At 49.8% G+C, this 14301-nt stretch overlaps 1 protein-coding gene across 1 annotated transcript in view; it reads left to right on the top strand.

Moving 5' to 3' along the window:
• Positions 1 to 14301, top strand: part of RBM19 (RNA binding motif protein 19) — a 51782-nt gene that overhangs the window by 8928 nt on the left and 28553 nt on the right. The window contains exons 15-21 of the mRNA XM_066331325.1: positions 409 to 609; positions 1148 to 1262; positions 1495 to 1640; positions 2588 to 2648; positions 3911 to 3990; positions 4397 to 4452; positions 5764 to 5880. Coding sequence (XP_066187422.1) covers positions 409 to 609; positions 1148 to 1262; positions 1495 to 1640; positions 2588 to 2648; positions 3911 to 3990; positions 4397 to 4452; positions 5764 to 5880 — 776 coding nt within the window. The remainder of the gene's footprint in view (positions 1 to 408; positions 610 to 1147; positions 1263 to 1494; positions 1641 to 2587; positions 2649 to 3910; positions 3991 to 4396; positions 4453 to 5763; positions 5881 to 14301) is intronic.

The raw sequence follows: 14301 nt of genomic DNA, 5'->3' as shown, positions 1-14301 counted from the left end.
GTGTTCTCAGCTCACTTGGAAATTAGTAATTAAATCCTCTGCATCCTGCAGGATTGAACCCTCCCTGCTGAGTTAGGAAATGTGTCCATTTGAAAATGCAGCTGCCCTTGGGATGGGTGAAAGCCATAATCTAATGGCTTTGGGATGGTGGGCAGCTGCTGTAGGCAGGGAAAGAGCCCTGTGGATCTGCAGCTGAAACCTCCATCCATGAGATATGGTTGCAGTGGGATGTGGATTTTCCAGGCAGTATTTTCCAAATATTTGACTGTTGGGCCTTTGGGATCTGGGAAAGGAGTGACACGGACAGAGGGAGAGCACAGCCTGTCAGATCCAAACTTTGCAGCTGGAAACTTGCTGGATTTGCTCTCTTACATCCCATATCCTTTCTTTCCCTGCTGGCTGTGGCAGGCTGCTGGGGAGAGGAGCAAGACAGTGATCCTGGTGAAGAACCTCCCGGCTGGCACCAGCACGGCGGAGCTGGAGGAGCTCTTTGGCAAACACGGCGACCTGGGCCGGGTGCTGCTGCCAGAGGGAGGCATCACAGCCATCGTGGAGTTCCTGGAGCCCTCAGAGGCCAAGCAGGCCTTCACCAGCCTGGCCTACTCCAAGGTGGGGGCACTGCCTGGGGAGTGGGATCTTGGTGAGTTGGGAAGCTGCAGAAGGGCTCACTCTGAGCATGAGGAGCACAGGGAATGTGGGAATGGCGTTTTCCCAGAGCCACTGATGTTCCAGCCTGTGCCCTTTGGGTTTAGGGAGGTGCCTGGTGCAGCAGAGCAGGGCTCAGCCTGCAGAGGATGCTGGAGAAGGGGGCTGTGACACAGCTGGAGGGGTTTTTTTTTCCATTTCACAATCCAGGAGTGACCCATGGCAGGCTGTGGTCCTGTAAGGATGGATCCTCTGGATCCTTTTGTGACAGACAGTTTAGGCGGTGGTCTGTTAAGGCTGGATCCTTTTATAAGAGAGTTTAGGCTGTGGTGCTGTAAGGATGGATCCTTTTGTGACAGGATTTAGCCTCCTGAGAAGGTTACTCAGCATTTCCACTGCTGTTTTCTGTTACAGAGCAAGGTGAAAATGAAGCTGAGAGCAGAGTTTTTCCTTCAAGCCTTGCCCTTCACTCCTCATTTCTCTCCTGTGCTTCTCTCCACAGTTTCATTATGTGCCCTTGTATCTGGAGTGGGCTCCAGTGGGGGTTTTCCTCAGCCCAGCCCCTCAGAAAAGAAAAGCTGGGGTTCCAGGGAAGGAAGTAGCAGGGCTGGAACCAGGTAAGAACTTTGGCTGACTTGCTGGGAGTCTCTGTGTTTCTCTGCTGTTGTGTCAAGCCCCAGGATATGTTTTGTCTGGGTGACTTCCCACGGTGTAAGGGCTGATCTTCCCTCCCTAAATCCAGCACCTTTCTCCCCAACCCCGGGGCTCCCCCACGGTTTGAGCGGGCAAATCCCCCAGAATTTGGCTTTGTTGTATCTTACAAAGTTGGATTTATTCTTCTTGTTTCAGGTGAAGCTGTAAAAGACCCCGAGGAAGGAGCAGCACAGGAAGAAGAGGAGGATGAGGAAGAAGAGGAGGAAGAAGAAAATGTTCCTGGGTGCACCTTGTTCATCAAAAACCTGAACTTTGCCACCACAGAAGACACGCTGAAGGAGGTGAGCAATAAGGACACAGTTGTTTAAAGGATTTCAGCTGCAGCCAGTGTGACCTAATGGGAGGTGAGAGAGCACTGAGTTCTGCTGGGACTGGGAACATCACTCCAGGTGTCAGTTAAGACAAATGCATCTGAAACTGGTTTGGTGGGGTTTAATTCCACCTAGAGACAGGTGGAGGCAGTAGGAAATCTTCTAACATTCCTGATTTCCCTTATTTTCTGTAATGCTGCTCCTTGGGACAGGCGCTGCTGCAGCTCTGCCACTTCTGCATGTGTGAGAGGCAGTGAATAAATAAATGATGATTTCTGAATGTGCTTTTGCTCTCAGCTTCTGCTGACATTGTGCTGCCTTGTGCTGCCTCAGCTCAACAAAGCACGTGGGAGAGAGCGTGGCATTCCTGAAGTTGTGTGGGCTGTTCACACCAAAATAAGGAAAAGCAGCTGGAATTTCCCATCTCTGGCGCTCCATTCCATGGCCCAAGAATCCTAAACCTCTGGGACAGTGTGGAGCCTCTGGTCCAGCTGTGGACAAATAAATGTCCAGAGGAGAGCTGGGACTTGTCCCCTCTTCTTTTTCTGGCTTTACAAGAGTCAAACAAATAGTTTGCTACCCTCTAGACCCCCACTTTTGGGAAGAGCTATGTTCTAGGGATGTCACAGGCACCACCCACCCCTGAGGCCTGAGGGTATCTTGTAATCCTCCAGAGTTTTCCTCCAGAGCCAGCTCAGATCCCTGCACTGTTCCTGAGGGCTGATGGAGGATTTCTGGGAACGTGTGTCTTGGTATCTTTACAACTCTGTGCTGTGTGTATTTGTACAGACATAATTTGCTGAGGGAGGGCTCAGCTGCACTGCCTGCAGGTGTGTGCTGGGGGAGGAGAGGGCCACGTTGGCAGTTGAGTTGCCTGTGTCAAAGGGAGCTCAATCACGTGTCCAAATTCCTTGCAGACGTTTTCCAAAGCGGGAGCCCTGAAGAGCTGCACAATATCTAAGAAGAAAGACAAAGCAGGTACTCTAGATGTTGCTGTTCAATTCCTTCCCTCAGCTGGTTGCTGAGGGCTCAGGTGTGGCATTGCTTCAGCATTCATCTGGCTGAGCATTTGTGTTCCTGCTGGCAAAATCCTCAGCGCTTCCAGAAGTGTTCCCGTCGAAATGGCTGCAAGCGGCAGCCAAACCTTCCCCCAGGGTTCGGTCAGAAGGTTAAGCTCCATTGTGGGATCTGTGGAGATGTGACCTTCTCTTGAGATGCTGAGATGGGAGAAGCCAAACTCCTTCAGGATCACAGAAGAGAGTGGGATGCAGGCTGACAGGAGCCGGTGCCCCGTGATGATTAAAGCCTGCATTATCCTGGAAATGGCCGGATCCTCAAGGATGCCTGGCTGAGAGCTGTGCTGAGTGGGCTTGGTTTGCCTTCTCCCTGCCAGCCCTGAGCCCCCCAGGCTGCAGGGATGAGTGGCTGTGCCTGCTGTTGGCTGCTCTCTTCCTGAGGAGTTGGATTAAGGCAAGCACTGGCTGGAGGGGCTGTGGCTTCTCTCTGGGAGCTGCACAGCTTTGTGGCGTTTGCCTTTGACAGAACTTCCCTGTTGTGATATTTGAAAAGTGATATCTGAAAACTCAGACCCACTGGGAGGTAAATAAAGTGAATTCTTCAGTTCTGGTGGGTCTGGCTGTAGGCCTGAGCAGGCAGCACCAAGTGTGCTGATCCCTTCTGGCACTGGGGGTCATCCCTACACTCTGCCACTACTGAGGTGCTGAAGTTGAAAAGGGGCTGTTGTTTTCTCCCCTCGTTGTTAATGATCCCTTAATTATGGCTCCTGTATAGGGGTGGATACCGCTCAGGGTGTGGTGTGACTGCAGGTCAAACCTTTGCTGTGCAGGGAGGGGAAGAGATGTCTCTCCTTTGTTGTGGAGGTGGCAGCTGCCCACTGCAGCTCATGGAAGGTCTGTCTCCACAACGGGCTTGTTTCCCCTGGTTGTGACCAGCAGTTGCTTTGCAGTGGTTTGTTTAAGGGAGTTGCATTGACATGGTGCAGAGCAAAACATCTGTTATCAGCACCAAAACCAGCTGGTCCAGAGCAGTGCCTTCTCAAAAAACTCAGCCAGGGGTGCCCATGAGGAGCATCCCAAGTCCAGCCATGGGCAGGCTGGCCCTTTTCATGGCATATTAAGCTTTTTGCCCCCCAATTTTGGCAATCAGTGCTTGCTCCTGGTTTGTTTTTATATCTTGTGTCATCACTGAGTTCTTAACCAGTCCCCTTTCTCTGCTGACAGGCACTTTGCTCTCCATGGGCTTTGGGTTTGTGGAGTACAAGAAGCCAGAGGGAGCCCAGAAAGCCCTGCGCCAGCTCCAGGTGAGCCTGAGCCTGCCAGCCTGGGGTTCTGCCCCAGCCCTGGGGGATCCTGGCAGCTCCAAACGTAGCTGAGCATGCCACTGCTGTGGGCTGCACTGGACACGTGGAGAAGCCTCTAAACTGGGCCAGGTTTTTGAGGGAAGAGGGTCTGGAAAAGGACAGAACTGTGGGAAGGCGTTTCTCAGTGCTGATCCAACGTGGAAATCCCAGAAAATGTACAAGGACTGAATTTCCTGAATTTTCCTGTCAGGTGCCCCTTGCAGGGGGCAGAGACCCAGATATCCCCCCACAGAACAAACACTGATTAATGTTAATTTAGTGCTGCTTTGACCTCTAATTCTTTTATATATTTATTTCTATTAATTATATCCTTTTTTTCCTGCTGTTTCTTTGTTTGAACTGCCAGGGCTGCACTGTGGATGGCCATAAGCTGGAAGTGAAGCTCTCAGAGAGGGCTGTCAGGTAAGGTTCACCTCTCACCTCAGTAACATTTCACCTGCACTAATCCTTGGGAGCTTCTTCCCTTCTTCTCCAGCATCTGCATCCTGAGGGATGTGACCAGGAGTGCTCCAGCTGTTGAACACATCAGCCTTTGCTCTGCTTTACTCAGAGTCAGTTTTGCTTGAAAGGAAATTAAAAAAAATGAGGAATGAGCTGAAGTGGGGCCCTAAAAATAAGCCCATAGTGAGAAGCAGGCAGAATTTTCATCCCTGCTCAAGGAAAAAATCCTTTGCTTTGGTGACGGTTCAGGCAGCGCTGCTTGTTCCCAGGGCTTTAAAAAGTTCTTGGAGAGAAATGTTCTCTGGGTAATGAAGTCTTTTAGCTGTTCATCTGAGAGAACAGGAGCTTAAGAGTAATATTCACATCAAATCAAGACAAAACCAAGTTTCTTGCTTGATAAAAAAGTTTGGATTTACCTCCTTTTGTCTGGGCAGTCAGGTGCAGAGGAGCTGATTACTTGTGAGTGAATTTACTCGGAATTAGCCTTGGTTTTTAGGGATTCCTTCCTAGTTCCTTACTCAGCACAGAATATTCTAGCTGCAAAGTTGCAAATTAATCCAAATATTTGAATGTTGGCACCTAAACACTGTCCTTCAGGCACTCTGGAAACCCTATGGGAAGTGATATCTGTCAAATGTCAAAATTTGTTTGAAAACCTGGTTCCTGGGGACCACAAGCAGTCTGACAGCTCCCTGTGTCTGCACTTCGTAATTTCAGTTCTTTCATAAACCATTTTTATCCAGTTTGATTTTGAAAAGCCCTTCAGCAGGTATCCAGGCCACAATGGGAAGTGCTTTGCTTTATGGAATAAGCTGCTGTCTTTTTATGTTACGTAAATTCTCACCATGTCCAAATGCAATACAATTCCAGAGGTAAAAAGACCCCTTATTACTCTTTTACAAAATTTCATTTGTTGTTTTATAAGCCTGGAAGAAAGAGAATAAAAATTAGCTTACATTAAGCTGATTTTTAAAAATATATTCATTATGAAATTATAATTAAAGGGCAAGATTTGGTGACAAAACACAAGTTAGTGGCAAATGTGAGACAAGGACTTCAACTGGAGCAAGATTTCATTTTCAGATGTGGGATTTAAAGGTGTTTGGAATCTGATCCTTCTTGCTGTTCTGTGTGGCATTGCCACTGTCACAGCCAAGGATGCCAGTGTGAGCTGGTGCCTCCATTCTCCACATTCCAAATGCTGAGGCAGCCACAGTTCAAAGGGACTTTGCTGCTCCCTGGTCTTTACCTGCCCTTCCTGTTGGCTTGCAGGCCTGCTGTGAAATCAGCCCGAAAGAAGCAGACTGCCAAGAAGCAGAAAACTTCCAAGATCCTGGTCAGAAACATCCCCTTCCAGGCCACTGTCAAGGAAATCAGGGAGCTCTTCAGGTAGGAAAGTGCTTTGTGGGGTCTGTGGGTTACTCTGGGGTGGAGCTGCTGGGATTTTCACAGGGGGTCTTTCTCAGATTGTAAATATTTTGTGATTTTTGTGTTGTCTTTGTGGAGGAAAACAAGGATTTTGGGATCACCTCTGTGTTCTGTGTGTCCTCCGCCTTTTGTGCTGTGATTTAAGCCTTGTTCCATCCTGAAAAATAAGCAAGACTTTGTAAAAGGAAAACCATCTTTACTGCTCCCAGGACAGGAACGTTTTGCTCACTGCCCCAGGTCCCTGCTGGTTTGCAGGAGGGATTTTTCTGCCAGCTCCCATCCACAGGGTGCTGTGCTGGGAGGTTGTTAATTATAAATACAGAAAATTAACAGGAGGTGGCCTCTGTGGGCCTGTCCTAGCAGGATTTGGGTGCTTCAGTCACAGCTGGGGCATTTCTTTCCAAAGGGGAAACCCAAGGTGTTGCTTAACCCTTTGAAACCTCCTCAGACCACGCAGGGGAAAGCCCCTGGCAGTGATTTGTTTGTGCTTCCCTGTGTTCATGGAATTCCACTCCTCTGTTTGTGTGAAGATGTGGTTCCTGTGTGGCTGGGAGGCCGTTCCCTTGCAGGCTGTGAGGAAGGCTCTGTGTTTCCACACTTATTTGGGATGAATTCCAGGGATCTCACTAAAGGGCAAAGCACGACTTGGCTTTTGGACAGGGGTGTGGTGATGGTCACGACAAGAAGATGCCTCGAGAAGAGCAGAAGGTTTTTCTTGTGCTGTGCAGCTTGGATGCTTTAGCTTCAATTGCACCCTGAGGGACTCAGGCAGCAGCCCTGGGCTGCCAGTCCCCATGCTGAGTTTCCTCTGCTAATTTAAATCCCAACACTCTGAGCTGCAGACGTGGCCCTGGTAAAGCTCGAGCCAGCAGAACTGGGACTGAGGTGGAGTTCAAGGCGTGGGAGGGTTTGTACATCACAAGCCCAGAGCCTGTGGGGGGTTTTTGGTGTGGGATTTTTCCCTCTGTCTTGTCTGGCACCTGAGAGCTGTGGAGAGGAGGAGCAGGGGAACATCTGATGGATGTTGCAGGGAACGTGCAGCTTCCAGCTGGGGACAGCACTCTTGGAGCATCGCTTTCATTCACCTGGGCTGTTCAGAGCTGGGGGTTTATCCTCAAAACAAAACCCAGCAGCCTGGGGGACACTTTCCTTTCACTCCTGCCCAAACCAGGCACAACAGAGCACTGCCCAACACCTCGTTCACCCTCCTGGATTCCTTTGTTTGTGCCTTTAAAGGAGCTGCCTTTGCTCTGGAGCTTTGGGCTCGCTCTGTGTTTTAGAACCTGTCTCAGTTTGTCTTTTGTTAGGGATTTATTGGGAATGGCAAACAGTCCTTTGGCGGTGGAAGGGCTGGCAGGGCTGCAGGGGGCACTCTTAGCCCAGGACAGCCAGCTTGGGGACAGCAAGGGACAGCCAGCCTGGGGACCACCGGGCCACTCAGGCAGGCGTCACCACACAAGGGTGACAGCCCCAGGTTTTACAGCATGAGCATCTTCCCTATTGTTTCACCTGCTCCAGAGCCACCTCACAGCTGTGCGGCAGGAGAAAAAAATATATAAATTTAAGAGTAAACAAATATTAATTTAGAAATAAATATTATTTTAGAAATACATAAATATTTAGAAAGAAATGTTAATTTATATGTGTGTATTTATTTTATGTACACACAATTATATAAATCTACGCAGAACATATATATATAACACCAGAAAAATACATAGATTATGCCAACATTGTTTAAAAAAATCCATAACACATTATATGTGTGTAGATATATTTATTTTTCCCCCAAACAGATATTTCCCTGCTTTGAGCTTTGTCAAGAAACTCAGTCCCCCTTCTCAAGTGGCCCCACAGAAGGTGTTGATGACCCTGGGACAGCAAAACAAAGGAGCTGGGTGCTCTGAATAGTGGCATTTTCGAGGTGCTGCAGCTGCTCAGCACTGGCAGTTCAGGGATCCCTGTCCTGGCTGATTTTACACTTTGGCATCTTGCTGTTTGGATCCATCACTGAAATGCTCAGCCTTGCCCTGCCCCACTGCCTGTGCCCCCACAGCAGCCTGGAGGAACTCCTTCCTGGTGGAATTTGGGGATTCCACGTTCTGTTTCGTGGATTGGAGAAAGGTGATGCTTAATTAAGGTGTTTGAGGGGAGTCAGGAATGCTCTGTTCAACAGCTCAGGTCCTCTGCCTGCAAAATAATCTTCTTTTAGCAGCTCCACAAGCCTCAGGTGCTGCCCTCCTCACAGCCCCGGTGGCTTTGCTGGGGTGTGACACTGGTTCAGAGCATGTCCTGCCACGTTCTCCTGGAGGTTCTGGCCTCTCCTGCACCCTCAAGGGATTTATTTATCTCTTTTTTTTTTTTTTTTAAGATAGCTGTTATCATCTTCAGAGGGAGAAATGCTGTTCAATTATAGGGGCTGCTTTTGGGTAAGGTGTGAAGATTTAGCTTTTGTGGGTGTGGTTTTTTTGCACCCATTTTTGTTCTTGATTAGATCCTACTCTTCTCTTTACTACCTGGAAAAATAACAAAAGGTAAATGGTGCTTAGTTCTTTGCAAAGAGCCACAGTTAGGAGAGGAGAGACAAAGGGATTGTTATCCCATGGAGGCTGCTAATTTTTGCTACCAAATCATGGGGCTTTTATGGCAAGACTTTTTTTTTTTTCCCAAAGGGAACTCTAGACGTGGCAAGCTGAATTGGAGATCTGTGAAAGGCCACATTTTCACAGATTGGAGCCCTGGCAATTTCTGAAAATTGGGCTCCTTTAAGAATCTATCACATGAGATCCATGCAGCCTTCATTGGGAGTTCCAATTAACTCTTTGTTTCAGGGCATCCCCTTCCATCCTCCTTCCCACTGGCTCCGTGAAGATTGAAAATCAGGATGTTTTGCAAGTGGTTTGTAATGTTTTGAGGAGATGGATTTTCCTTAAAAAGGGAATGATAAAATCTAGAAAAACACTTCTTAAAAGATCCCTGCCCAATCCAAAGCACCCTGGGGGATGGATGGACACAGGCCAGGGTGTGCTCAGAGTTTGGCAGAGCTGCTGCTTGTCCCACCAAAGGCTGCAGTCCTTGAAGTTTTGGGGGATGAAGTTGTTCTTCTTTTCCTTGCAGAGAATATATCTGAGAACAAAACCCTGGAGTTTGCAGTTGTTAGTTCCAGCCCTCCCCTGCCAATTAGCTGTGGCAGACAAAATTCAGAGAGAGATCAGGACTCTGTGTGGAAGGTGTTTTATCATCCCTCTGGCCACCCCTTGCCTCACACCTGTAGGAACTGCAGACAAAGCTGGTAAATCACAAAATTATTATCACAAAGCTGGTAAATCACAAAATTATTACCGGCTGGGAGACTGGACTTTGACTAAAGAAGCAGTGAGCAGAGAAGCAATTGAAAGGTATTGCTGAGCAAAGAACAGGTTATCAGGTGCATTTATCTCCATATTCTGATTTTCCTACAGAGAAAGTAACACTGCTTCTTGCAAAGACCTTTGGGGGTGGGTGTCTCTTTTCATTTGAACTCCTTTGCTGACTATTTTCTCTGTCTCGACAAAGACATGGCATTTATTGCATCTGGCAAAGCAAGTGGCTGGCCCTGATTAGGAGGAAAAAGAACTATTCCTCCTGATAGAGGGGAAAAGTGAAGTGGGACAAGACTTGGGAGTCAGCCCCTTCTGGGAGAAGAAAAAAAAATATCTGCAGGGAGATGCAGTAGATAAACTGGCAAAGAGATTTTTTTTTTTTTTTAAGGCAGTCTTTATGAAGTTAATTTTATAAGATGATGCCTTTCACTTCTTCTGACCTATTATAATAAAGTGTAGTTACCAGAATGGGCTTTTCATTTCCCATTATAAAGGACACGGTGGGATAATGAATCCGTCTGCCAGACATGCTTGCTGTTCACACCTTTCTCCCAGTAATGGAGTCTACATGACTGGAGACAATTTCTCCTTCCCCTGTTGAAGATGTGGAAAATCTCTGCCTGGTGAAAGACACAGGAGGAGAAAAAAAAAAATTGAGGAAAAACATGTGAGTTTGTTAAGCAAGTGCTGGGCAGAGTTAATTAAGGCATTCCATGCAAACAGAATGTCCAGTGCTGCCAGGATTGCTGGGGTTTGGGTTTAAAACCTTGGATGTTGGGCTAGGAATGGCCCAAAACCGACTGCTGCTGCTTCTTAGCTGCTTGAATTACGTCTCCATGCTGTCCCCTGCAAGCCCAAGGGTTTGGGGACAGCTGCAGAAGTGTCTGGGAGCATCTCCCTGGAGTGTGAGGGGCTGCTGGGGGCAGCACAGGGGCTGCAGGTGGTTTGGGAGAATCCAGGAGGAGAGATCTGAGCCAGGACAGAGCTGCTGCTGTGGTGGGGTGGCAGCAGGGGAATCACTGCAGTGACACCTCTGCTCATCCCAAGGTGCTCTGCTTGAAGGCAGTGCCCGAAAATGAGTCTTGGAGAGGCAGAAAGGCCCTGGGGAAGCAGCTGGGTGCCCTGGGCTTGGATCCCACCTTCCTGGCCTCCCCTGCAGGGACTCAGGAATGTGCCCCTTGCCTGGAGGCACACCTCAGGTGGAAAGCTGAGCTGGCAGCAGGGAGCAGAGGGTGTTTCAGGGCTCAGATGTGCAGTGCCAGCTCGGAGTTGGATGTGGTGGTCAGTGGGATCTCACATGGCATTCTCCAGGAAACAGGGGCCATGAGCTCTCCAAAGCCCTCCCCAGGCTCCTGCTCCAGGCCTGGGGTTCTCATCCCAGCACTGGTGTGGGTGTGCTCTGGGGCTTCCAGCACATTCCCAAGCCTCGTTTTGGCCTGTCCTTTGGGATAACAGCATTTTAAGGCTGCCTTCCCCGGGGTGCAGCCCCTGCTGGGAGCTCTGGGCCAGGGCTGCTCCTGAGGCACCGGGGAAGGCACAGAGGATGTGGTGCCTGCCTTTAATGCTGGATCCCAGCTCCTCATTGCAATGCAAGGGCTGTGCTGGGCTGCTCAGTGTGTGAGGAGGAGCCTGGCTGGCTCTGGGGGCTGCAGGATGCTCCTCTGGATTGAGGTTTTCCACCCTGGCGTGCCTCTGTCACTGTTTGCTGTGGTTCTTGCAGGAATTGCACCTTGGGGTGTGTTGGGTTTGGTTTTTTGGGTAAAAGGAGGCTGCCTGGTAGATGGCTCCCTCTGTCCTGGCTGAAGAGCTCGGCCCCACTGTTGGTTTTTTGTGTCTTTGGTTTGCCAGGGAACACAAGACAGACGTGGAGCTGTCAGAGAGAGTCCAGAGGAGGCACAGGAGAGAACCTCCAGGGACACCTCAGAGCCCCTTCCAGGGCCTGAAGGGGCTCCAGGAGAGCTGGAGAGGGACTGGGGACAAGGGGTGGAGGGACAGGACACAGGGAATGGCTTCCCAGCGCTGGATGGGAGACTGGAGGGTGGGGAACCCCTGGCCCAGGCTGCCCCCTGAGCCACCCCATGCCCTCTGCTCCTCCTCACCTTTGGGCTGTGTGCCCTGGGTCTCCTGCACAGCTGATCCAGGTGCACCCTTGCAGCCTTTCCCCAGTCCTGACGTTTCCATGCCCAAGCTGCAGTGCCCATGGGATGTTGCACGGGAAAATAGAGGGTGCAGGAGCTTTTTGGGAGGCAGCCTGCAGGAAGGTGCCCCAGCCTCGTGAGCTGCAGGCAGGAATACAGCGATCTGCTGGGCTGCTTTATTGCTCTTACTAATTCAAACAGCATAAATTAAACTCATTTCATTTTTTTCTCCCTTCAAGTCTCCTCCTTGTGTACTGGAAACCCAAACACAGCAGAGTTGGGTTGATGTTCAGAGCCCAGAAATGGAACTGGCCACTTTTAATTTGGCCACTCTCCAAAGAGAGCCATGGGGTGGGGGAGAGGGAAGTGGGTTTGCAGTGCTGTTTTTCAGTTTGAATCATAAAGGTGTTTAACACAGATAAGGAAATGTTTAACTCTGTTATCTTAGCAAAGTTGCTTTAAAAGGTGGCTCTTTCCAAGAGCAGAGAGATGATTTTTTTTTCCAGCACATCCTTTTCCTGGGTTTGAATATTCATTACATACTTGATTTTTATTTTCCCCCCCTTTTCTGCTCTCCACCTACTCCAGGTCCCTTTTCTGCCCACCCAAAAACTGGATTTGTCCTGTGCAAATGAAGGGAATTTCTGGGCTGCTTCCTCCTGACTCCTGCCACAGCACCTCTCTCCAGAGCATCCAGCCGAGCTTCCCCAGGGAACTTTAATTAGTTTTCCGCACAAATTCCGCTGCTCAGCAGCGTGGAGGGGCTCAGGGAGGTGCAGTGAGATGGGGAAGGGGCTGCTTTTGGAATGTCTTGTTCAGATGCCACTCTGGGGTTCTGCTTTGGGGTTTTTGCTGTATTTTCAGGGCAAAAAAAAATCTGATGTGGGCAGATGGTTCTCCATAGGGAGCAAAACCAAAGGCTGCTTGTGCTGTCTGCTGGAAATAACCCACTCAGGGTTCTTAGTGTTATAAGGTCTCTTTTTGTCTGAATTAAGAAGAGTATGTGTGTGTCTAAGAAAGGAAAAACATGGGATTTTTTTTTTTTTTTTGCCTTATATTGTGGCCAGTTCTTGCTCATTCTCAGAGTTGGCCCTTTGGGGGCTGGCAGCTGGGGCACTGCACAATTTGGATGTTGAAATGACACTGGACTAACTTTGGTGCTTGTGTCTCAGCCTTTCTTCAAGGTACAGCCAAGATGATTATTTCCTTGCTCCTAAAATTCCTCTGTCTGTTGGATTTCTTAACTCCACTTCTTTCCTGGTGATGCTGATCCATCCACCCCCCATCTTTCACTTGTGTGGGTATTTTTCAGTCTCACTTCACGAGAAGGTCCTGAACAAGCCTCTAATGAATCACAGCTTTCTCCTCACGGTGACATCGTGTCCTTTATTTGCATCTCTGTTTGCATCATTATTTTTTTAACCTCATGCCTGCTGCAGCCTTTCTGCCTCTCCCAATCCAGGAGATTCTCAGCCTTGGGATGTGATTGCAATTAAAGGCCTTCCATTCCACAGTCTCTCACCTCTCCTGAGGCAGTCCCTGTGCCCAGGGCCTTTGAACTGTGCTGGCTTCTGCAGCTGCTGGCACCAGCAGCATTTCTGTCTGCACGTTGGTTTTCCTCAAGAAATCAAGTTAAGGCAGATCAGGATGACCATCTGTCTTCTCACCTCTCTTTCCTCCTTCCCCAGCAGCATCCTGAGCACTTCCAGGCATCTGGCAGAGGACAGGAGGAGATCTTAAATTTGCTGCAATTAAGCACAGGAGGAAGCTCCTGAGCCTTGTCCTCTCAGGAAGGTGCCACTGTGGGACTGACCCTTATCAGGGGGATTGACCCAGGGTTCACATCAGCAGCCCGTGGAGATGGGATGTCTTTTCTGCCCACATTGCCATTTTTATTGGGCACCAGGGAAGTTGGAAAAGTGCTGTTTGTGCTGCTGCCCATCAGTGGTCTGTGCACATCAGGCTGTCCCCTCATGGGTGGCTCTGGGCCTTGCCCAGGGACACGTTTGGATCTCCTTCAGCCCCTCTTCTTTTTCTTTCTTTCTTTCTTTTTTTTTCTTTTTGACATCTCTTTGTGAAACCTCACTTGGGAAAGCAGCAACGCTGACTTCTCCAAGCCCAGGAGTGCCAATCTCATCATCTCAACAGGCTGGGGCTGCTCACAAGCAGCACCACTGAGATTTGTGCCAAAATTCACCCTGTAAATCCCGTTTCAGGTGGGCTGCATGGCCCTTCTCTGCTTCTCTTTAACCCAGCTCTTGCTCTTGGTCCCCTGGCAGCAGCTGAGGGGTTAACTAGTCTGGGGGGGCTCGGGGGGTGGGGAGGAGGTGTTTCAGCTGCTCATTACTCACTGCCAGCTTCCCCCAAAATCATATTAATTTCACGCTGTCACGCAGGACTGCGCTGTCTGTGCCGTCAGCAGCCAGGAGGGGCACGGGGCTGGGGGGAGCCTGCCTGCCCCTCATCCCCGCCCTGGCTGCCATTTGGGGACCTCACTAGGGCCTCTTTCCTCGTCCCTGGACCCACCCAGGTGTGCCTGGGGCCGTTCACCTTGTGGGGGGAGTGCTGTGTGCCGCCTCCCGGTGATGGTTTTCCACCCCGCTGCTTGTGCAAAAACCCCATGAAATTGGGTCTGCTGCAGCAGGGAGGTCTGGGGGAGGGAGGGAGGGGAGCTGCCAGCCTGCCCTGCCCTACCTGTGCTCAGCAAGGATGCTGCTTAAAAGTTGGTTTTGAACCTCCCTTTTTTAAAAACGCCAGCGAGCACAGCCCAGCTCTGCCTGTGAAGATGGAGCTGCCTTTGCCTCCTGTCTGGTTTCTCCCCCTTTTCTGCTGTTTGCTCACTGCATCTGCCTGAGCTGTCACCTCTGCAGGGACTTACTGCC

This window comes from Sylvia atricapilla, chromosome 17, assembly GCF_009819655.1.
Source record: "Sylvia atricapilla isolate bSylAtr1 chromosome 17, bSylAtr1.pri, whole genome shotgun sequence".
Taxonomy (NCBI): domain Eukaryota; kingdom Metazoa; phylum Chordata; class Aves; order Passeriformes; family Sylviidae; genus Sylvia; species Sylvia atricapilla.
This window is presented reverse-complemented; position numbering and strand designations above follow the sequence as displayed.